At 38.4% G+C, this 25,898-nt stretch overlaps 1 protein-coding gene across 1 annotated transcript in view; it reads right to left on the bottom strand.

The window, feature by feature from the left end:
- NAALADL2 (N-acetylated alpha-linked acidic dipeptidase like 2) overlaps nucleotides 1-25,898 on the bottom strand; it is a 1,571,070-nt gene that overhangs the window by 859,019 nt on the left and 686,153 nt on the right. The window contains exon 3 of the mRNA XM_082249039.1: nucleotides 12,034-12,295. Coding sequence (XP_082105165.1) covers nucleotides 12,034-12,295 — 262 coding nt within the window. The remainder of the gene's footprint in view (nucleotides 1-12,033; nucleotides 12,296-25,898) is intronic.

The following is a 25,898-nucleotide window of genomic DNA, read 5'->3' as shown; positions in this document are numbered from 1 at the left end:
AACTGGAAAATGAATCTTAAATTTTAAGGTTTAAACAATTCGAAAACCATATCCAGCACTTGGAAAACAGAACCATTTAGGGGTTGGTGGTATAGTGGTACCTAATGAAAAAGAAAAAAAATGTACCAGACAAATTTATTTTGCCTGATTTACCAAAGTATCAAGTGAAATAAAATGAAAACACCTGTGTTATTCTAAATATCCAGTCAGGAGAAGCAGACTACATACCTGGATGTTTGAAGTGCACACTTGTGTATTCCACTTTACCAAGCCTCATCAATTTCAAATCAGATCCAGGTTTGCTACTCAAAGCTTCCATAGCAAACAAATGTAGCTCTCTATGATACACCTTTAAAGTACTTTATTTTACTACAATCTATAACAGGCTAATCATAAAGGAAGTTCATCATAAAAGAAACATGAAGGTACATTTTTGGCCTTTCCCTCTAAAAATGCCCATATGTCTGTCAGACTTACATACATCTGGTTTTTAAATCGAGGAAGTTCATTGACAAACTTTTATAATAAAAAACAAATTCCCAGCTGGTTCTTTTTTCTTAGTGCTGATTCTGGATTTTTAAATGTCATCAGCAGTACTAGTACCAAGTTGAATGCCTAGGTTTCTTTGATCTATTAACCAAATTGCTTTTAGAGTATATTGGATAGCTTAAGTTGAACTGAAGTTAATGTGCTACACTTGAGTGGTTAGAATGCTGGCAATTTTAAGCTGGCCTATTAGATTTTCGAACGAGGTCCATTTAACCACTTAAGCCCCAGAAGATTTTACCCCCTTCCTGACCAGGGCCTATTTTGCGATTTGGCACTGCGTGACTTTAACGGACAATTGCGCAGTCGTGTGACGCTGTACCCAAATGAAATTGATGTCCTTTTTTTCCCACAAACAGAGCTTTCTTTTGGTGGTATTTGATCACCTGTGCGATTTTTTTGATCATGCGCTATAAACAAAAAAAGAGCGAAAATTTAGCAAAAATAACAATATTTTTCACATTTTTTTATATGAAATTACCCCCCCAAAAAATGTAAAAATCAAAATTGTTTAACATTTTAGGCCAATTTGTTTTCTGCTACATATGTTTGGTAAATAAAATCGCAAAAAGCGTATTTTGATTGATTTGCGCAAAAGTTATTGCGTTTACTAACTAAGGGAAAGATTTTTGTCATTTTTGTTTTTTTTTTAACGAGTAATGTCGGCGATCTGCGATTTTTTTTTTTTTGCGGGACTGCGACATTGCGGCGGACAGATCGGACCCTTGACTGACATTTTTGACACTTTTGGGGTTACCAGTGACATTACTACAGTAATCAGTGCTATGCATATGCACTGTTACTGTAAAAATGACACTGGCAGTGAAGGGGTTAACTTTATTTGAGAGGGAGGGGTTATGTGTGCCCCTAGGTGCATGTTTCTTACTGTGATTGGCTGCGGCTAGTGGTGTAACAGCACAGATCAACGGTCCTACATAGCAGGACCGAGTGATCTGTGCTGTTACACAGGGGAGACTGACAGACGGCTTTGTTTATATTAGCCGCCTGCCTTTCTCCCTCTGTAACCGACGATCCGCTGGTCACTCGCGCGGGGGGGTCTGTGACCGAGCAGGAGCGCGCCTCCAGCGGCGCGCGCTCGCTCCCTAGACCCTCACAGGTTAGTGACGTAGACCTACGTCGCTTTGCCTGTGAGGGGCTGACTGCCGACGTAAATCGTCGTTAGGCAGTCGGCAAGTGGTTAAACATTCATGCGAAAGTTTGCATAAAAATCGTTAGTACATTCAATAGTTTGAAAGATTTTGTTCAAAAGAACTAAAATATTTTATTTGAATTTAACAATTCATTTTAGAATGAATAGACTTCACCAAGCTAAAATTACATACACTGTTATGCTTGAGGTGATTGTAGCTGTATTAGTGTGCTTGCAACAAGAGCAATTTAGTACTGTCCATGCTACTTTTTTTATTTGCATTAACAACCAAATTTTCAGGAGAAACTATTTGGGTGTACCCCCTTCTTTGAGGCTCAAGAAGTACTATTACACAAAGTTTTAGCAGAATAAAAAAATAAGACAATCTCTGAGTAAAAGAAGATTAAAAATAACTTAGCAATTTTAATTAAACTTGGATAGGTAGTAAGACAAGACAGGGAGAGGGCTACAGACTGGTAAGGGAAGTAACAGTTACAGAAATGAGAGGGAGGGTTGGGGGTCATAAAACGAAATCATGATTTAGAAAATCAAGATCCACAGTTAGTCCATTATCTTTTGTGTCAAATAGAATTATCATTCATTAAGTTTCCTTTAAGATCTAAAACATTTATGTCTTCCATGGTATGGTCTAGTTGTGAGAAATGATGTTGCACAAGAATTCAGAATCATCCTCCTTATGTTTCTTATTGGTGTATTGAAACTCTAACACCATTGAACCCTACCAGCTCTAATCAAACTAAAAATAAAATAGAAACTATACAAAGGTTACAGCAAAAGCTTGCCATGAATAAGGAGCAAAAAAACTCTAGAAGTTATACCAAGAGCAGTTTTTTGGATACAATTCACACAACATAAAACCAACACAAAGTCTATACCTTCTTCTATCAATGATCTGGAATCAAATCCAGAATCCCTAGGTATACCCAACCTGATAATGAGGAAAATACAGAGGAATTTGGAATCACTTGAAAATGAGGATATAAAAGAGGAATTTGGAATCGTCAATTTGTTAGGTCACAAACTTTCTGATGTATAATAATCCCACAGCGCTGCCACTTTAAGTGGTCTTGTATGTACACTGCTCAAAAAAATTAAAGGAACACTTTTAATCAGAGTATAGCATTAAGTCACTTAAGCTCCCAGGATATTTATCTGGTCAGTTAAGTAGCAGAGGGGGTTGTGAATCCGTTTAAGCTGTTTTGGTTTTTATGAAATTAACAACAGGTGCACCAGATGGGCAACAATGATACAACCTTCAAAACAGGAATGGTTTTACAGGTCATGACCACTGACATTTTTTCCCCTACTCATCTTTTCTGACTGTTTTTTACTAGTTTTAAATTTGGCTAGGGTCAGTGTACCTACTGGTAGCAGGAGGCAATACCTGGACCATATAGAGGTTGCACAGGCAGCCCAACTTCTCCAAGATGGCATATCAATACGTGCCATTGTCAGAAGGTTTGCTGTGTCTCCCAGCACAGTCTCAAGAGCATTGAGGAGATTCCAGAAGACAGGTAGTTACTCTCGGAGAGCTGGACCGGGCCATAGAGGGTTCTTAACCCATCAGCAGGACCAGTATCTGCTCCTTTGTGCAAGGAGGAACAGGATGAGTACTGCCAGAGCCCTACAAAATGACCTCCAGCAGGCCACTATAGTAAATGTCTCTGACCAAACAATCATAAACAGACTTCATGAGGGTGGGCTGAGGGCCTGATGTCCTCTAGTGGGCCCTGTGCTCACTGCCTGACACCGCGGAGCTCAATTGGCATTTGCCATTGAACACCAGAATTGGCAGGTCAACCACTGGCACCCTGTACTTTTCACAGATGAGAGCAGGTTCAACCTGAGCACTTGACAGATGTGCAAGGGTCTTGAGAAGCCATTGAGAACGTTATGCCGCCTTTAACATCATTAAGCATGACTGGTTTGGTGATGGGTCAGTGATGGTCTGGGAAGGTATATCCATGGAACGACGCACAGACCTCTACAGGCTAGACAATGGCACACTGACTGCCATTAGGTATCGGGATGAAATCCTTTGACCGATTGTCAGACCCTACACTGGTACAGTGGGTCCTGGGCTTCTCCTGGTGCATGACAATGCCTGGCCTCATGTGGAAAGAGTATTCAGCCAGTTCCTGGAGGATAAAGGAATTGATACCAATAAATTGCCCCCATGCTTGGCTAGCTTTAATCCAATAGAACACCTCTTGGACATTATGTTTCGGTCCATCCGACGCTGCCAGGATGCACCTCAGTCTGTTCAGGAGCTCGGTGATGCCCTGGTCCAGAGGTGGGAGGAAATACCCCACAACACTATTCATCTTCTCTCTCTTAGGAGCATGCCTAGATGTTGACAGGCATGCATACAAGCACGTGTGGGCCATACAAACTACTATGTACCATTTTGAGTTGCTGCAATGAAATTTTAGCAAAATGGACTAGCCTGCTGCATCATTTTTTCACTTTGATTTTTGGGGTGTCTTTCAATACAGCACTCTGCAGGCTGATAATTTTCATTTCCATTGAATGATGAGGCATCCTTTTGTTTCTAACACATTATACAGTCCATATCAGTATAGATATCCAGCATGATATTTTTTCCCCATTGAGATCTGATGTGTTTTCAAAGTGTTCCTTTAATTTTTTTGAGCAGTATATATTTGGGCTGCTGCTGTTCATCAGGAACCTTTGAATGGTCCTTATATTATGTTTCCCTTCTAATCACAGTGCTGTCCCAGAATCCTGTCAGTTTTACTATTGTAACAAAGAAATGTGTAATATGCTCATACAAAAAAAATGAATGAAATATAGCCTACAGTGAATAATGTGTATCATCAAACAATGCTGCTATTACAGACCAAATGATGAATATTTATATGTAAAGTGATCTTCATGCATCAAAAAATATAAATCAAACAACATATATTAAAGTGCTTCAAAAAAAATATTCTTATGGTGCTTCTTATGCGAAGTGCTTCAGTGCAGTTCATATGTGCAGATATAAAAAGTGCCTCTGTGCAGCTTGTAAACTTTTTGTGCCCCCTCTGTGTATTATAATACTCACCAGATCTTTCTGACGTTGTGCCTTTAAGCTATAAAGTCGCCATAGGCTTGTGGATATTACTACTACAGTAATCAAGCAGCTCCACCACTCCTCCAGCTCCCACCACTGTGCATTCACTCCTCAGTTCTCATACATGAGAACAGAAGGGGAGCCCACATAGTATAATACAGTTTTTTTTAAAAAAAAAGGTTCTTTAAAACAACATGTTTGCACTCACTTGCAAGATTTTAAAATCGCTAAAAGGCCAGGAAATGCCGTCGCAGCATGTGTTCTAGTGGCCAGGTATGACGTCACTGGATAGTACCGCCCAACATGTTTTGCCAGCCAAACAGGTGTCTTCAGGCCCAACCAACAAATGGGATAATTTACAGTTATTCTTAGATACGGAGGACTTTTTCATGAGATTAGAGCTCAAGAATATTTTCACATAACATAGAAACATAGAATGTGTCGGCAGATAAGAACCATTTGGCCCATCTAGTCTGCCCAATATATCTGAATCCTATGAATAGTCCCTGGCCCTATCTTATATGAAGGATAGCCTTATGCCTATCCCATGCATGCTTAAACTCCTTCACTGTATTTGCAGCTACCACTTCTGCAGGAAGGTTATTCCATGCATCCACTACTCTCTCAGTAAAGTAATACTTCCTCGTATTACTTTTAAACCTTTGCCCCTCTAATTTAAAACTGTGTCCTCTTGTGGTAGTTTTTCTACTTTTAAATATGCTCTCCTCCTTTACCGAGTTGATTCCCTTTATGTATTTAAAAGTTTCTATCATATCCCCTCTGTCTCTTCTTTCTTCCAAGCTATACATGTTAAGGTCCTTTAAACTTTCCTGGTAAGTTTTTTCCTGCAATCCATGTACTAGTTTAGTAGCTCTTCTCTGAACTCTCTCTAGAGTATCTATATCCTTCTGGAGATATGGCCTCCAGTACTGCGCACAATACTCCAAGTGAGGTCTCACCAGTGTTCTGTACAGCGGCATAAGCACTTCTCTCTTTCTACTGCTTATACCTCTCCCTATACATCCAAGAATTCTGCTGGCATTTCGTGCTGCTCTATTCCATTGTCTTCCCACCTTTAAGTCTTCTGAAATAATTACTCCTCAATCCCTTTCCTCAGATACTGAGGTCAGGACTGTGTCAAATATTCTATATTCTGCCCTTGGGTTTTTACGCCCCAGGTGCATTATCTTGCACTTATCCACATTAAATTTCAGTTGCCAGAGTTCTGACCATTCTTCTAGTTTTCCTAAATCCTTTTCCATTTGGCTTTTCCCTCCAGGAACATCAACCCTGTTACATATCTTTGTGTCATCAGCAAAAAGACAAACCTTACCATCGAGGCCTTTTGCAATATCACTTATGAAGATATTAAACAAAATTGGTCCCAGTACAGATCCCTGAAGTACCCCACTGGTAACATGACCTTGTTCTGAATGTTCTCCATTGACTACAACCCTCTGTTGTCTGTCACTCAGCCACTGCCTAATCCACTTAACAATATGGGAGTCCATGCTCAATGACTGCAGTTTATTGATAAGTCTTCTATGTGGGACAGTGTCAAAAGCCTTACTAAAATCTAGATATGCAATGTCTACTGCACCTCCACCGTCTATTATTTTAGTCACCCAGTCAAAAAAAATCTATAAGATTTGTTTGACATGATCTCCCTGAAGTAAACCCATGTTGTTTTTCATCTTGCAATCCATGGGATTTAAGATGTTCCACAATCCTATCCTTTAATAGGTTTTCCATTAATTTTCCTACTATTGATGTCAGACTCACTGGTCTATAGTTGCTCGATTCCTCCCTACTACCTTTCTTGTGAATGGGCACGACATTTGCCAATTTCCAACCTTCCGGGACGACTCCTGTTACTAATGATTGGTTAAATAAATCTGTTAATGGTTTTGACAGTTCACCCTAAGCTCTTTTAATAATTTTGGGTGTATCTCATCAGGACCCTGTGACTTATTTGTCTTCACTTTAGACAGCAATCTTAGAACGTCTTCCTCTGTAAAGACACATGCATCAAACGATTCATTAGTCATCCTTTCAAGTGGAGGTCCTTCTCCTTCTTTTTCTTCTGTAAAAACTGAACAGAAGTATTCATTAAGGCAGTCGGCTAGCCCTTTATTCTCTTCTACATACCTTCCTTCCTTTGTTTTTAATTTAGTTATTCCTTGTTTTAATTTACTTTTTTCATTTATATATCTGAAGAATGTCTTATCCCCCTTTTTCATAGACTGAGCTAGTTTTTCTTCTGCCTGCGCTTTAGAAGTTCTTATAACTTGCTTGGCCTCTTTCTGCCTAATCTTGTAGATTTCCTTATCTTCATTGCTCTGGGTTTTTTTATAATTACAAAATGCTAGCTTTTTATTTTTAATGATTTGAGCCACTTCTGCTGAGTACCACAGTGGTCTCTTCCTTTTTTTGCTTTTACTGACAAGTCTAATGCAATTTTCTGTTGCCTTCAATAATGCACCTTTTAAGTAGTCCCATTTCTCCTGTACTCCATGTACCAGTCTGATAAGGACTCATTTATGACTAATTTCATTTTTGAAAAGTCTGTTTTTCTAAAATCTAAAACTTTTGTTTTTGTGTGGTGTGACTCTTTCACACCACACAAAAGGAATCCTATGGCAATAGAAAGTCACAAAGAAAAAGAGCAGAGATTTCACACCTCCCAAAAAACTTAACCCCAAACTGGACACCTATATTGAAAGCTTCAGACTATGAGCTACAACCCTGAAAACCACCCATAAATAACATATCTTACAATTTTTCACTACTTGAAGGAAAGGCTATACATGACATATGCGATAATCAGGCCATCGCCATCAAACCAGCAGATAAAGTGGGAGCGGTAGTTGTGTTGGATACAAACATATACATACAAGAGGGCCAGAGACAGCAGGCAATTACTACTTTCTATTAAAAAAAAACTGGAATATGATCTGATCTAGGCTTTTACTCAACAATTACAAGGTCTCATTAACCACTTCAGGCCGGAAGGTTTTGCCCCCTTATTGACCAAGTCATTTTTTTGTGATTTGACACTGCGTTACTTTAACTGACAATTGTGCGATCGTGCGACGCTGTACCCCAATGAAATTAATATATTTTTTTCCCCACAAATAGAGCTTTCTTTTGGTGGTATTTGATCACCCGTGCGATTTTTATTTATTGAACTATAAACAAAAAATGAAGAAACACATTTTTCACTTTCTGCTATATAACATTCCCCCCCAAAAAAATTATTTTTTTTCATCCTTTTAGGCCAATTTGCTACATATTCTGCCACATATTTTTGGTAAAAAAATCTCAATAGGTGTATTTTGATTGGTTTGCACAAAAGATATTATGTCTACAAATTAGGGGAAAGACTTATGTCATTTTTATTTATTTATTTATTTTTTTACTAGTAATGGTGGGGATCTGCATTTTTCAGCAGGACTATGACATTGTAGCGGACAGATCAGACCCCTAACTGACATCTTTGACACTTTTGGGGGGACCAGTAACATTACTACAGTACTCAGCGCTAAAATATGCACTGTTACTGTAATAATGACAACAGTTTACAACAGCAGACCATCGGTCTCTCTCCACAGGGAGTGATTGTGGGTGCCCGGCAGCAGTCATGGCCTCTGGCCAAGTGGATCAGCTTACCCGCTGCCCCCGGAGCACTCCCGCGAACCACCATACAGGTGCAGCAGGCAGGCGGCAAGTGGTTAAAACACTAACAACATATCTACATTTAAAATTTGTTAGTGTGATTCAGAATAATCTGAAAATTGGGGATTTCTACATGCTGCTCAAGATCTCCAAGCCAGGAAATCCAAGCAGATTTGTCATAACATGTATGAACATACTTACTAAACAAATCTTAGCCCTTGTAGAAAAAATGTTTGAACAATTAGTCATAAATAATGCAGATTTTCTGTAAGATACAAATAGATTGCCTTAGCATTATAAAACATTTACTACCAAATACACTTCTAGTCACTATGGATGTAGAATCTCTGTACAGTAACATCCATCAAAAGGATGGAAGTGCTGTATGTCACAAATTCTTATCATCATCACCAAATCACAAATACAGAGCTGAGAATGTTACACAGCTCTTTGAATTTATGCTTACACAAACCAACTTCATTTAAAATAATCACATCTATCTTCAGTGTATAGGTACTGCTATGGGAAGTAAAATAGCACCACAATTTGCAAAGTTACTTATGACTGATCTGGAGGACAAATTCCTAAACAGCATACAACAAAAGCCATATAGATGCTATTTCTATATTGGTGTTATTTTCATCACAAGAACAGAAGGTGAAGACATTCTAAAACAATTTGTTCATTGATCAGCATGTTTCACCCAACAATCAAACTAAAAATGGACTATTCAAGCACACAAGTCTATTTCCTAGACACCACAGTATACATCAGGGATGGGATGACAAGCTGCACGCCTCAATATATAGGAAACCCACTGACAGATGCAACTATCTCCACAATTCCAGCTTCCAACCCCAGTACACCAAACACGTCATCATACACAGTCAGGCCATCAGATACTATTGAATATGCTCAGAACCAGAAATAAACATCTCAGAATGCTGGTCGATTCTTCCATAATGGCTACAAATTCAAAACCATCAATGCAAACATAAACACAACCCTGAAAACCGAAGGAGAAAATATCCCCCGTTGCAAAGAGAAAATAGAAATATAATAGAAAATAAGAGGGATAAGAAAGATAATTAAAGATTTGCAACCCATCATGCCAGAGGATAAACCTCTGAAACAAATATTGCAAAAAAAAAATACAATACTGGCTTTCAGGCAACCACCCAACCTCAGACATAAACAAATCAGCAGGAAATTTTATTCTGATTAAGAAGCCGCAAACAAAGGAACCAAGCCCTGCAACAAAAATTGCTGCAAACTGTGCAGCAAAATCAATCAAAATGTGTCACATACAGAAAAGGGATCTTCAACATAACAGGATCATACAGCTGTGGTTTAACCACATCCAATGCAAAACATGCATGATCTTATATTGGTGAAACAGGACAGAAATTGCAACAAGGATGAATTTACACAGACACACCATTGAGGAACATACGGAGGATGATTTCTGCACTGCTGTGGGATATATCGTTTCTCACAAACAGACCACACCATAGCGGACATTAATGTTTTGGTTCTTAAAAGGAACGTCAAAACGTATCAGGAAAAGAAAACATTCGAACTAAGAATGATACTTCCATTTGACACAAACGATAATGGACTAAATGTGCACCTCAGTTTTCTAAATAATTATCAAACATTTCTATGACCCACTCATCACCTCTGTGACTGGTATTACCCCTCCCAGTCTATACCCTTTTCCCTGCCTTATCATACTAAATATTCAAGTTTAATTACCATTGCTGTGTACATTTGTTTTTTTTTATTCTCTGAGATTGTCCTAATTAACACTTTGCTAAAAATGTGAGTATTAGTATTGCCTGGGCCTTGAAGAAGGGGGCACACCCAAAAGCTTGTCCTGAAAATGTGAAATTGAGAAAAGTTTTCCATACTGCTCCTTATAATTTTTTTGTCACTGTTTTATTGCTGCCTATGTCCCCTGTTAGTGATATTCACTATGTCTATATGATCTGGTGAGAGCCAGGACTGTAAGTGAGGAAAAATCCAAGATTTTGAGTTGCTATCAGAACATCTGAAATCCACCAATTGGGACAGTAATACTGTATCTGTTTAGAAGAGGATTTTTCTCACTTTGGGAAAAATCCTTCTATCTCCTGTGCCATATACAGTATATATAGCAAATAAAGAAAAAAGACAGTAAGTAACTGACAGGGGTTTTAGCCATTCTACAACCTACTCTATCCAAAGTGAAAAAAAAAAAAGAAATTTGGTTTTTGATATACTTTAAAAAAGTCATATCATACTTCTGTATAATATTCATAGATTTTCATGTAAAATAAATACAATATAAGCTGATATTACCTAATGTAGTTCCCATTTCATGTATAATAATGATAACTTTATACCATTATCTACATACAGGTATGTATTATTTTTTTTTCCAACATACAGGTACTGTATGTATTATTTTAATGTATATGCTTTATTGCGGAATTATATAATTGCCATTGCTTTACCCAGACACAATGGGCAACTATGTGGCAAATGAGGTTTAATGTTGATAAATGTAAAATTATACACTTGGGGGTTAAGAATATGCATGCATCATACATACTAGGTGGAGTAGAACTGGGGGAATCCATAGCGGAGAAGGATCTGGGTGTTCTGGTAGATCATAAGCTTAATAATAGCATGCAATGCCAAGCTGCTGTTTCCAAAGCAAGAAAAGTCCTTTCTTGTATTAACAGAGGCATGGACTCCAGAGAGAGAGATATCATTTTGCCCTTGTACAAATCATTAGTAAAACCTCATCTGGAATATGCAGTTCAGTTTTGGGCACCAGTTCTTAAAAAGGATATTGGGGAATTGGAGAAAGTGCAGAGAAGGGCAACCAAACTGATAAGAGGCATGGAGGACCTCAGCTATGAGAAAAGATTAGAGGAACTGAATTTATTCTCTCTTGAGAAGAGGAGATTAAGGGGGATATGATCAACATGTATAAATACATAAGGGGTCCAAATAGTGAACTTGGGTTTGAGTTGTTCACGTTAAGGTCAACACAGAGGACAAGGGGGCACTCTTTACGTCTAGAGGAAAACAGATTTAGTCTCCAAATATGGAAAGGTTTCTTCACCATAAGAGCTATGAAAATGTGGAATAGACTCCCTCCAGAGGTGGTTCTGGCTAGCTCACTAGATTGCTTTAAAAAAGGCTTGGATTCTTTCCTAGGTGTACATAATATAAATGGGTACTAAAATTTTTTTTAGGTAAAGTTGATCCAGGGAATATCCGATTGCCTCTCGGGGGATCAGGAAGGAATTTTTTTCCCCTGCTGTAGCAAATTGGATCATACTTTGCTGGGGTTTATTTTCGCCTTCCTCTGGATCAACAGCGGGTATAGGATTATGTATATGGGATTGTATGGTAGGGTTTTCAATACTGTTTTTTTTTTTTATGGTTGAACCGGATGGACTTGTGTCTTTTTTCACCTGATTAACTATGTAACTATGTAACAATGTCAGAAGATGGGATGTACCAAGTTATGGCTTTATATTATTAAAGTGACAAAGATAAAGAGCCACATTACCTTAAGCCTTCCACTGGCAGAGTAGGCAGCATATGTGTACAAAAACTCTTCACTTTTGCTCTCTTCACCACAATCCTGTCCACTTGGATAATAGCATTGGTCATTCTTCAGAGTGATTGTATTTGGAGAAGAGCTTGGTAGGTCAAGTAACACTGAATAATTTACTAACTGAATTTCTTTTAAACCTATTGAAGTCCACAAAAGTGCAATTTTTTTTGCTGGGTCTAAGTTTGTTTCATTGACAGAAATCTCTGTGAAATATCTGGAAGGCAAAATGATATGATTATTTTTTTTTTTACATCTACAATATAATTAAAAATGTATGACACATATTTCTTTATCATAATCCCTTGGCCTTTACAGAAAACAAAACAAGATTCACCTGCTATCCTTTAATTGACAGATTTTTGAAGTAATAAGCAATTGAGCATCAATATTCTGCTGCATGGTCTGCTTTAAGTAAACATCATAATATATAAATCATTTAATTTATTAATAATTAAGCATACTCTAAGGTAAAATTTCAGCATTTTCTTTTTAGTTGATCTAAAAGAAAATTACTCTACTGCTACAGTATTGGTACACTGGCATATAACATTGTACACATTTAGCAAACTAGTCATAAATAAACTAGAAATAAATTATTAATTGACATCAACTGTATACTATAAAGGATTATCATGTAAGAAAGATAAGGCAATATTTGATTGAAAGTAAAATCTACAAAATTTCCTCTCGCCTATTTATTTAGTATACATTGAAATTTTTATTTGGATTAAGCTTTGATTGTAACTAAAGAATGGTAGTCATATTTTTTAACTGCTAACCAATTTTTTTACCTAAAGACTGGTCAAAAAAAAATAAATCATGTTAATCTTGTTGAAAATATATTGAATATGTCTATTCAAAATACAGTTCCACTGTGCAGTAGAAAAATATTTATAGCAAACTGATGAAAAATAAAAAATAGGTGTTTTGATTAACTGTGTGTCATCATAAACTATGCTTTAACCAATATACTGGATTCAAACTTCCTCCAGGTAGCAGAAGGATAGGATTTTAAGCATGGAGCCATGGTATATGGGGAATTTCTGTTTGCAGGCTTAGGAAAAGAGCAGCATATTGCCTCTGCCTGAACACAGATGATCAAAACCACCATAATTCATCTGCAGTAGTAACATTGTCAGTCAATACTACAATTAGCTAAAGGCTCATATAAAGTATGAGCTCCCTGTACCTATTTAAGATGGAACTAGGGAATAAAGTTCAACAGCTTTCATTGTCTAGCAGTGGACCCTATATAACTACAATTTATAGTGGCAAAATAGAAAAACTATTATTCATTTTTTAACATTGTTTATTTTCAAGGTTTTACAATAACACAACAGAAGATATACAAACGTGTCAACTTAAAGTGGAGCTATGTGGGTATTTCATTATTACAGTTGTATTATGTTATCTTGCAACAATGCATTGATCACAATGTATCCATTGATTTTCAAGTATAGAGAAAAAAAATGTAACATTTAAACCATGTGTTTTATCTTTTTATTTTGTATGGGTCGGGTCTAGTGTGTAGCAAGTGGTGCAATGTCAGAAAGAGCATCTGAAGCGTATGATTTTGTGTGCTTGCTGGTTTGTGGAAACATGTTATGACCGAACTCAGGCCTCTGAGAAGCTCTTTTTCTGTCACATGCACCTTTCGTACATTTTGCCTGAGTATGTTTGCATACATATCTGTTAATTTCAAACTGTGGAGTCCGAGGGAAGGATCCCTTACTATAGAGGAGAAAAGGGGGACAGGAGAAGAAGAAAGGGGGAGGAAAGGTATAAAAGAATAAAAACTCCTAACTGTTGTATCTCCAACTAACTAAGGATATATGTGGGTTGACCTTATGTTAGAATTACAGGGTCACAATACCAGAAAGGCATGATTTTATAGTTAATTTTTTGGTTATGAGCACTAGAAGAGCATTTATGTGCAATTATACAGATATCCTGCCATCAGTCTTCCATGAATATAGTATGTATCTAAATTTTTGTTTAAGGGTTGAATTTGGGTGCCATCCATTTCCCTAAGGTTGGAGTAAATTCAAGATATTAAATAGTTGTGCTCCTTCCTGAATTGATCTTCTCAATTAACATAGAGAGAGGTTATACTTAGGCTTATTTGATGGTCACATTAAAGTAGAACTAAAGGCAAAACATAGTTACATAGTTAGTCTGGTTGAAAAAAGACACAAGTCCATCTAGTTCAACCAATAAAAAGGAAAAAGCAAAGCATGATTCAATTTGCTCCAGCAGGGGAAAAAAATCCTTCCTGATCCCCCAAGAGGCAATTGGATATTCGCTGGATTAACTTTGCCTATAAGTATTAGTATCCAGTTATATTATGTACATTTAGGAAATAATCCAAGCCTTTTTAAAGCAATCTACTGAGCTGGACAGAACCAGCTCTTGAGGGAGTGATTCCCCATTTTCACAGCTCTTAATTTGAAGAAACCTTCCATATTTGGAGATTAAAATCTCTTTTCCTCCAGACATAAAGAGTGCCCCTTGTCCTCTGTGATAACCTTAAACTGAATAACTCAACACCAAATTCACTTTATGGACCACTTATGTATTTTTACATGTTGATCATATCCCCCTTAATCTTATATTCTCAAGAGAGAATAAGGTAAGTTCCTCTAATCTCTTCTCATAGCTGAGCTTCTCCAAGCCCCCTATAAGTTTGGTTGCCCTTCTTCAGTTCTCCAATATCCTTTTTGTGAACTGGTGCCCAAAACTGAACTGCATATTCCAAATTAGGTCTTACTATTGTTTTGTACAGGGGAAACCTTGTACAGGAAAACTTCTTTTTTTTACATTTTGGATAGAGTAAGGGTGGGTTTTAACCAGTCAGTTTATTTGCCATCTATGTCCCATTGGGGAGATTTACCTTCATTTCCTGTCCCATAGCAAAACAGGAAGTGAGAGAAAATCCCTCTAAAGTGGGGGAATTCCTGGTTATCACTGGGGTCACCAGAACTAGTGCCCCCACTGGAAGATTTCCCCTCTGTAACTGTATCGTGGACAGTACTCAGTTGTTTCTGAAGCATATATGGCAGTTAGATATTAATTTTATTGATGGCAATCCTTCCTTTAAAAGAAAATGAGATCTTTTTACATTTTATAATTTTAATATATAAAATGTCTCCTGTGCAAGCAAAAGCAAGAAGGGGTATTGTTGTTCCATTGGCTGATAGGAAAATTATTAAAAATAAATGAATGGCCACATACATTGAGGTCAATTTGAACAGTCTAGCATAGAGTTCAAAGGGTTATGTTAAGGGGGGCGTGGTCCCCGCGTAGCCGCATGGACACTTGAGCTCTGAGCTCCGCCAGACCGGGAGGATAATCTGCATCCATCAGCATCCCTAAGGGGTGTACAAGGCTGCTTTTTGCACATTGGTGCCCAGCAACAACCCATCTGTCAGCGGGAATGGCAAAAAAAAAGGAGCAAAAAAAGGTGCTTCCAGTGTCCACAGATACTGATATCTTAATAACAGTGACTCATAGAAAATAATCTTCTGTGATCCCCACAAAAGCAATTCATGATGTGCTCCTCTTCACCACCACCAGAAATCAAAAGCCTCTCACCTTACACACTGACCCAAGAATCAACCCAGGTCAGATATAACTTTACCCCACTGGGGTCACAGGATGGTGTAGAGGATCTTCAATAGGACACACATAGAGATTCCCAAAATAAGCTCCACTCTCATCAGAAGCAGATGACAGGCATAAGAGGGAAAAAGCAAAGCAGATCTAATGCTCTCCGTATGGGTAAATCAACAGGGAGTTTATTAAAATAAGGTACTCCCAAACAAACACATGGATAAGTGCATATATGATAACAGCTCCACACAGCTGAGAGGACGCAGCGTCCGGCAGGATAGGCTCCGCCCCCTATACACATTACGTCATTGCCAATTGGGCACTGACTTCCACCGTAGAGGTTCTAATGTGGAGTAGAGGTTCTACTTCACCTCTACTGTGAAAGTCAGTGCCCAATCATACATCGGTACATTACTTTGACACTATTTTTTTTTTTCACCAAAAACAAAACATTTGTCTTTTGTAATTCTAGAATTGTTGCTTTAGAGGCAGCTTTATAGCAAATTCAGTATGGAGCATACAACCCTGTTGTTGTTTATTTTTAATTCATATTTTTAGATGAGCATAAATATTCTTCAAAATAGCAGGAGGCTGTAAATAGGTGGTGACATTTCAGTTATGGCAGAAAGTTTACCCTCAGAACAGATCACTAATAGGGATGATCGAACGGTTCGGGTTGACCATCGGTTCGACCCGAACATTGGGTGTTCGAAATTCGGCCGAATTCTGAACTTTTTGCTAAAAAAGTTCAGAATTCGGCAACCAGAACCGACCAAAATGCAATGGGACAGGAAATGGGCTTTAAAAGCCCGTGATTGGACCAGAACCATTAGTAAAAGCCAATTGAGGGGGCAGGAGAATGTGAGGAATGTGATTGGAGTGACTAGGGGGTCCAGAGGCTAATCATTAGTGAATACGCCCCCAGTATATAAGATAGCCCCGCCAAATTCCTAGCATTGTAATACAGGAACGTGGAAGAGAGTGGAAGCAGTTCTGTTACTTCTGCTTCAAAAGTGTCATTTAGCAATTATTAGTGTGAGGAAAGGAATATCTAGTGTAGTTAAGGTGCTATTTTCCACTTTAGTTAGCTTCAAAAATATAGTTTCTGTAGGGAAAGTGTTAAGTGCCAGGGTGACCGTAGTTTAGTGTAGGGTGAATTGACTCTGACTGCTATGGCAGGGTGACCAAACCCTTCCATTTCAGGGTGACCGCTATAGAGAAAAGATCGTTTCTCTTAGGTGACTTATAGAACAGAGATATGGCTTCTCGCCGGTCAGCCTGATTTTTGCTGCAAGCGTTTATAGGGCTTTTTGAGGACATATTTGGAGTCAGGCATGACATCTGAACTTCTGTATAGGGGTATATATACACACACATATATGTATATATACACCTACACATATATAGGTGTGAAAATAGCAGAACACTATGCTTGCGCTGAAATAATTAACAGGCATATGGCTCCGCTCCTATCACACCTATATATGTGTATGTGTATAATACATATAAGTGTGTGTGTATATATACCCCTATACAGAAGTTCAGATGTTTTGCCTGCCTCCAAAGACCCCCAAAAAATGCCCAAAAAAACGCCTGCGCCAAAAAAAAAACAACGCCCAGGTGTGTTATTGCAGGCGTTTTTTTGGGGCATTTTTTGGGGGGTCTTTGGAGGCAGGAAAAACATCTGAATTTCTGTATAGGGGTATATATACACACACATGTATGTATATATACACATACACATATATAGGTGTGATAGGAGCGGAGCCATATGCCTGTTAATTATTTCATTAGCGCAAGCATATTGTTCTGCTATTTTCACACCTATATATGTGTAGGTGTATATATACATACATGTGTGTGTATATATACCGTGCATATATACCCCTATACAGAAGTTCAGATGTTTTGCCTGCCTCCAAAGACCCCAAAAAAATGCCCAAAAAAACGCCTGCACCAAAAAAAAAAAACGCCCAGGTGTGTTATTGCAGGTGTTGTTTTTGGGCATTTTTTTGGGGTCTTTGGAGGCAGGCAAAACATCTGAACTTCTGTATAGGGGTATATATACACACACATGTATGCATATATACACATACACATATATAGGTGTGATAGGAGCGGAGCCATATGCCTGTTAATTATTTCTTTAGCTCAAGCATAGTGTTCTGCTATTTTCACACCTATATATGTGTAGGTGTATATATACATACATGTGTGTGTATATATACCGTGTATATATACCCCTATACAGAAATTCAGATGTTTTGCCTGCCTCCAAAGACCCCAAAAAAATGCCCAAAAAAACGCCTGCGCCAAAAAAAGGTGTGTTATTGCAGGCGTTTTTTTTGGGCATTTTTTTGGGGTCTTTGGAGGCAGGCAAAACATCTGAACTTCTGTATAGGGGTATATATACACACACATGTATGTATATATACACATACACATATATAGGTGTGATAGGAGCGGAGCCATATGCCTGTTAATTATTTCATTAGCGCAAGCATAGTGTTCTGCTATTTTCACACCTATATATGTGTAGGTGTATATATACATACATGTGTGTGTGTATATATACCCCTATACAGAAGTTCAGATGTTTTGCCTGCCTCCAAAGACCCCAAATAAATGCCCGAAAAAAAAGGCCTGCAATAACACACCTGGGTGTTTTTTTGGGGGCATTTTTTGGGGTCTTTGGAGGCAGGCAAAACATCTGAACTTCTGTATAGGGGTATATATACACACATGTATGTATATATACACATACACATATATAGGTGTGAAAATAGCAGAACACTATGCTTGCGCTAATGAAATAATTAACAGGCATATGGCTCCGCTCCTATCACACCTATATATGTGTATAAATACATATAAGTGTGTGTGTATATATATACCCCTATACAGAAGTTCAGATGTTTTGCCTGCCTCCATAGACCCACAAAAAATGCCCAAAAAAACACCTGTGCCAAAAAAAAAAAACGTCCAGGTGTGTTATTGCAGGCGTTTTTTTGGGGCATTTTTTGTAGGTCTTTGGAGGCAGGCAAAACATCTGAACTTCTGTATAGGGGTGTATATATACACACACACTTATATGTATTTATACACATATATAGGTGTGAAAGGAGAGAAGCCATATGGGTGTTAATTATTTAATTAGCGCAAGCATAGTGTTCTGCTACTTTCACACCTATATATGTGTATGTGTATGTGTATATATACATATAAGTCTGTGTGTATATATACCCCTACACAGAAGTTCTGATGTTATGCCTGCCTCCAATAACCCCCAAAAAATGCCCAAAAAAACGATTGCTACAAAACCGGCAAGGTGTGAAAATAGCGGAGCCATATTCCTGTTCTATAAGTGACCTAAGAGAAACAATCTTTTTTTTCTGGTTCTGGACATGCTACAGAGCTGAAACTTCACAGGTACACTTTTTAGACCCCCACAGACACTAAATCCAAAGAAATCTCTTTTTTTTTTTCAATAATTTTTTCAATAATTGGCTCTCTATCAAAAATTACAATTTTGAAGAACTTTTTTTGTGTGATTAATAGTCTCTGGGGCATGACCCAGAACCCTATGCACTTTTTAGGGGCATTTATTGGGTTTTAGGGCTTCAAAATGGTGTTATTTGATTCCCGAAGTTTGGGTCCCATTGATTTCAATGGGGCTCTGAAATCCGGGCCGAACTTTCTGGAAGTTCTGGTGTTCTGGTCGAACTGAACTTTTGAAAAGTTCGATCATCCCTAATCACTAAGCTCTAACTTCCTTGCAGTCTAAACCGGGATTAGAGTACTCCCCTTTTCCTAAATATTATTGGTTAGACAGGCTATCTCAATACAAGTTCACTTTTCTTTGAGCAGTTTGGGGTTGCTTTACTCAAATTGGAGAGTGCAAAATCTGGTGCAGCTCTGCATTGAAACCAATCAGCTTCCAGTATTTTTTGTCAAAGCTGTACTGCACGATAATGGAAATTACATTGTTCTCTACGGTGGTCATTTACATAAATGCAGCACAACTGCAGTGCATTTTCTTTTTTTGCCCTATAGACGTAAATAAGAATGCATGTAAACAGTATGTTAATGCAATTGTAGTACATTTTGGCATAAGTTTTGTGCATAAAATCCAGTCTCCTACAAAACACGCATTAGTATAAAAAATGCTTTAAAACTATGTCAAGAATTACAAGAAAAAAACATATTTTCGGAAAGCAATATGGTGGTCTGATGCAGACAACAAAACATTCTTTAAATATTGCACTTTAAATAAAAATTAAATAATAAAATAATAAAATTACTTTATCATCACAAAATCTGAGGATATGATTTATACTGGAAATGGGCAAAGAATACTGCAACCTGTATCATTACATCTACAGTAGTGAACACAAATCTATTTTTTTAATCTACAGTAATCACATTACAATTCAAAGTCAACCAATGCTAGTATAATAAATGATGCAGAAAAGACACCTCTTTAAGTTTCCTTTTGTAAATGAGACATTGGCCTTAACAGCTCAATTAGGGTGACATTTGGATGTGTGTGATGATCTGACACAAACACCACAAAATGAACAGAAATGCCAAAATGTCTCTGAGCCATGCTGATAACACCATACATAACAATACATAAAAATTGGAAAGGATTTTTATTAAAAATGGTTATACTTTTTTTTTAGATATCAAATTATAGACTTACCCAGACACATTAGATGATGATTAGTTGGACAATGATTATGAAATAATGAATACCGTAAATCTTTCTAAACAAGACTATTTCCACCCACATGATGCCTGTATATATGCTGAAGATGGAACATATTTTATTATTTAAAATTTAATAATAGATTTTCAAAAAGATTGTAAAGTGATTAAGCAGTTTTAAAGTAGCACTACAATGTCCACTATTTTTAAGTTTACTATACCCAAACAAAGTTCATGCATGTGCCCACCTCATGACTGCGGTCAAACTCTTGCTGCATATACATTGTTTGATATTCTAGTGTTCTAGGTTGCTAGGTGTGTCAGCAAAGCAGCCTGTGGACATTGGGCTGTAGTTCTCAGCTAGGAGCACAAAAAAAAAATGGGTAGCTACAATGGGGCTATATAGGATGCTGCAAGACAGCATAGTCACCCCAAAAATGGAAACACTGTGAAAGAAACTTTACAGGTAATATTAAGAGGAAAAGCAGGGTTTTGTGAACATCAGACATGGTGGATGTTAAGGTCAAAAGCACTATTTTGTGTTTACATTTGATGACTGGTTCACTAAGCAATATCATGCAATATCAAGTTTTATCTTAGTGCTGCAGTTGATTATGTTTTAAACTGCCAGGTGTTACAATAATCCTGCTCCTCTAAAGCAGAGCGCATTATCCTGCCGCCGTCATATGACGTCTGGTCAGGATAATGTAACCACCTTCCCACCGTCATTTGCCTATAGGGCGGGTGGGAAGCGGTTAAAAAAAGATTTTTTAAAAATACATGTTTGCTCCCACTATGCCTGTAAACTGAAAAAGCCATAGTGTGCATGGATGGACACTTTGGCTAACATGGAGGTGAGTTTCCAGGAAGAAAAAATGAGAGTTAAAAAAATCTCAAAAGCCTGTAGGAGCAGCTTTGTTGAACTTCTTCTAGATGCAATGTGCATGGGCCTTAAATCACCTCCTGTGTGCTTTGTGGGGGATGTCACCATTGATTTCAGGGGAAGAAGAGAGCAACCAGGACACACACTATGGTTTGAGGCAAATACATTTTAGGATATGCTTTGTTAATTTTTCCTTTCAAATTTTTTTAAACCGCATTAAGAAAACCAAATTAACAGATTTTACAAAATACCATAACTGATAAATCCCTCATACACCCTACATATTAAAGCAGAGCTCCACCCAAAAGGGGAACTTCGCTTTAAGTGCTCCTGACCCCCTGACATGCCACATTCGGCATGTCATTTTTTCGGGGGGAGGGGGAAGGGAAACCTAGTTTGACAGGTACCCATTCCCACTTCTGCTCAGGCCGCCTAGGCGGCTCGAGTGGAAGTTCTCCTCTCCCCCTCCATCCCTGCAATCTTCTGGGACATGTCACAGGTCCCAGAAGATTGCCCGGCCACTAAGGAAGCATAGCGCGACTTGCGCATGCACAGTGCGCACCCGGCTGTGAAGCTGCAAGCTGTCACAGCCGGGTGTCCACACTTGTGATGCCAATGCCGCGTGGAGAAGAGGGAGAGAACCGAGGTTCCTGCCAGCGGCATCATTGGATCGCGGGACAGGTGAGTGCGTGTTTAATAATAATCTGTAGGTACACTTTTTGTAGCTGCTGACTTTTAGTTAACACAAAAACGGGTGGAAGTCACATTAATATATGGATGGCATTCATTTACAGTCCTTGTGAAGGTTTTGAACAGCAGCATTGGCTTTTATTTTTTCACATAATGGAAAGCTGAACTTAGGTTGCCCACTTTGCCAATGTACTTTTTTTTTACATTTTTTGCCCAAATATTATGTTTTATTACTCCTCAAGCCTTCACATTTTTAACCACTGAGAATTGTAATTTATGTCTTAATATACCATAAAACAAATATAGTGATTTCTTTGTAGCCCTGGCCCAGTGAAAGTCTTGATTAGGCTTTAAAAAATGACAAAATTTAAATTCAGCTCTTGCAATGATTGTTGCCTGTTCAACTCAATACTGCAATTCAGCAGTGTGCCTCTGCTTAACAAGCATGTAAAGTCATTGTAAAACACAAAAGATGTCTTTAACTTGCCACAAATACTTTTTCAGCACAGCCATGCTTCAGTATTAAGGAACATTGATTAGATGAATGGATTTTGTGTAAACATTTGTAATATGATGTAAAAATTTCTAGCAATCGATTTTGTCTGTGCCTTTGTGCTCAGTAAGAAGATACATGGTAAACACAGCATGAAACATGGAGTTTATTCCTCAGATTTAAAAGGTTCAGGAAAAGGTATTCAAGAGGACTTAAACTCAGTATGAAACATCTGCTTTCCTGCCACTTTTACTGCGGCGTATATAAAATTGAGACTTTCCCATATAAAACACTTTAACTTATTTACCTTACATCAAAACTGAAACCCCTCTGTGAATTTTCAAGTGCTACTTTGATGAAACTCTTGGATTCTATTTTGGCCAATGGTTCACAGGGTGACAATGACGCTGCTTTATCATCAGAATGAAAGTGTACACAGTTCTTTACATGTATTCATGTATTGTGTATTCACATCACACCCAGCCCTTAAGGAACTTACCATCTAAAGCCCTACCTCCCATGCATCTATTCACATACTAATGCCAATTTAGACAGAAGCCTATGTACATCCAGCATGTTTTTAGAGTGCAGGCTAAATCCAGAGTATGAGAAGAAAACTCATGCAAGCACGGGGTGAATATGCAATGGTGCTAGGGTGAATGGTTGCTTATGGGAGCATGCATGGTTGCATGGGCTAACAATTGCTCTGAAATAGCACTCCGAGGGGTTGATTACTAAAACTGGAAAGTGAAAAATCTGGTGCAACTGTTCATGGAAGACAACCAGCTTCTAACTTCAACTTTTTCAGTTATGCTGGTAGCTAATTGCTTTCTATGCACAGCTGCACCAGAGTTTGCACTCTCCAGTTTTGGTAAATCAACCCAAGTAGGGTACATCTTGTGACATCTTTGATATTAAATATTAATACCAATTAAAAAACAATCCTAATCCCCCCAGAAAATGTAATAAATCACAACTACAGTTCAAAGACAATATATACTAAAAACAAAACAACTGTAGGGATCTGCTGCCCTCTACTGTCTGTAAATGTAAATACCTGTATTTTAATTATACAAAGTTAATACCGGTTTGTAAGATATCTTTAACCTTCCCCCTATGTCATATGGACCTGACAGTGAGGGGTTTCCCGCACAATCCGGTGTCTGGAGCCACCGGGTTGGTGTGTGAAAATGATCGGCAGACTTCTGCCAGTCAGGTGAAAGCATTCGGGTGGATGCTCACAGACATCCCCGGTGCAATCGCGGCCTGTCATGTTTTCCGGGCTCTGCTTGCCCATATGCGAGCCAGGAAACGACATTATGGGTGCCAGCGGGTGAAGGGGAAGAATAAGAGTGGACACACATCCACTCTCCTCATTATCTTATTGTAACCCAGAAAAAGACGTCCATGGCGTCACTTCCGGGTCAACTTGTCCATGTCCCTGGCTAGCTTAGCCGGGAAAGGATGTTTTGCAATGCGGTCTGCATTTCAAAACATACAGTGGAGCCCAAAGACCCTGCATGTCTCATTAAACAGAACCTGTCACCTAAAAAACATCACATAGGGGACTTTTTGTCCTCTATGTGGTTGAAAAAAAAGATGAGTAAAAAAAAAAAAATGTAAAAAGTTACACCCAAGCAGATAAAATCGCACCAACATTTTTTGAAGCCCCCCACCACCATATATATGCACATACGAACTTAAAAACGTTGACTGTGATATATGTTAAATATTGACACACACACCAGAGTTAGAGCAATAATTCTAACACAAGACATCCTCCATAACACTAAACTGATACCTATAGGGGGCTTTTTAAGCATCACCTATAGAAAATAAAGGGTACTGAAGTTTGTCGCCCTTTCATGGCGCATAAAAACGTAAGGTTTGACATGTTGGGAATCTATTTATTTGGTGCAACCTCGTCTTTTATATTTTACCTACAATTTTGGTAGTTTATTGCCTTTGTTTGCCCTAAAATTCCCTTTAGTGTGTTTTTTACAGGAAGTTTGTGTTTCCTAGACTTTTGCAGTAATAACATGTGACATAACCTGAAACTCCCACTATTTTATTCTCTAGGGTGTCTGCTTTTAGAAAATATATAATGTTTGGGGGTTTGTGTAATCTTTAGGCCTAAAATTATTTTTTAAACATGTGTGCAAAAACGGTTCTGGCAGCGAAAAGGTTAAAAAAATACTTTGCCTAGAATCCTATTGTTAAAAATGCATCAAATGCATCAGGTTTAAAAATTCCTATTTGAGCAATACTTCCCTATTTAGTGTGAGGGCCATTAAAAGGTATCAATTTCTTCATCCTCAAGGAACTGGCTGCATACTTTCCCCACATGAGGAACCCAAGACCCACTGCATCAGCGTAGGGTCTGACAATGGGTCCAAGGATTTCATCCCGATACCTAATGGCAGTCAGGGTGCCATTGTCTAGCCTGAGAGGTCTGTGCGTCCCTCCATGGATATGTATTCCCAGACCATCACTGACCCATCACCAAACCGTTCATGCTGAATGATGTCACAGGCAGCATAAGATTCTCTATGGCTTCTCCAAATCCTTTCACGTCTGTCACATGTGCTCAGGGTAAACCTGCTATCATCTTTGAAAAGCACAGGGCACCAGTGGCGGCCCAGTCAATTCCGGTGTTCAATCGAAAATTCCAATCAAGCTCCACAGTCCTATTCAGTGAGCACAGGGCCCACTAGAGGATGGCAGGCCCTCAGGCCACCCTCATGAAGTCTGTTTCTGATTGCTTGGTCAGAGACATTCACATCAGTGGCCTGCTGGAGGTCATTTTGTAGGGCTCTGTCAGTGTTCATCCTGTTCCTACTTGCACAAAGGAGCAGATACCGATCCTGTTGATGGGTTAAGGGCAATCTACTGACCTGTCCAGCCTCCCCAGAGCAACTGCCTGTCTCCTGGAATCTCCTCCATGCTCTTTAGACTGTGCAGGGAGACACAGCCAACCTTCTGGCAAAGGCACATATTGATGTGCCATCCTGGAGAAGTTGGACTGCCTATCCAACCTTCATAGGGTCCAGGTATCGCCTTATGCTACCAGTAGTGACCCTGACTCTAGCCAAATGCAAAACTAGTGAAAAACTGTCAGAAAAGATGAGTAGGGAAAAAAAATGTCAGTGACCTCCACCTGTAAAACCATTCCTGTTTTGGAGGACTCATTGTTGCCTATCTAGTGCACCTGTTGTTCATTTTATTAACACCAAAACAGGTAAAACTGATTAACAACCCCCTCTGCTACTTAACTGGCCAGAGCAATATCTCAGGAGTTTAATTGACTTGATGCTATACTTTTATTAAAAAGTGTTCCTTTATTTTTTTGAGCAGTGTACATAGGTGGTCCACATAGTGAACTTGGTGTATAGTTATTCACTTGTAGGTAATTTCAGAGGTAAAAAGATTTAACAT

The sequence above is a fragment of the Pelophylax lessonae genome (genome assembly GCF_965119305.1).
Source record: "Pelophylax lessonae genome assembly, chromosome: 3".
In the NCBI taxonomy this organism is placed as follows: Eukaryota; Metazoa; Chordata; class Amphibia; order Anura; family Ranidae; genus Pelophylax; species Pelophylax lessonae.
Note: the sequence above shows the minus strand (reverse complement) of the source record. Positions and strands in the feature narration are given on the sequence as shown.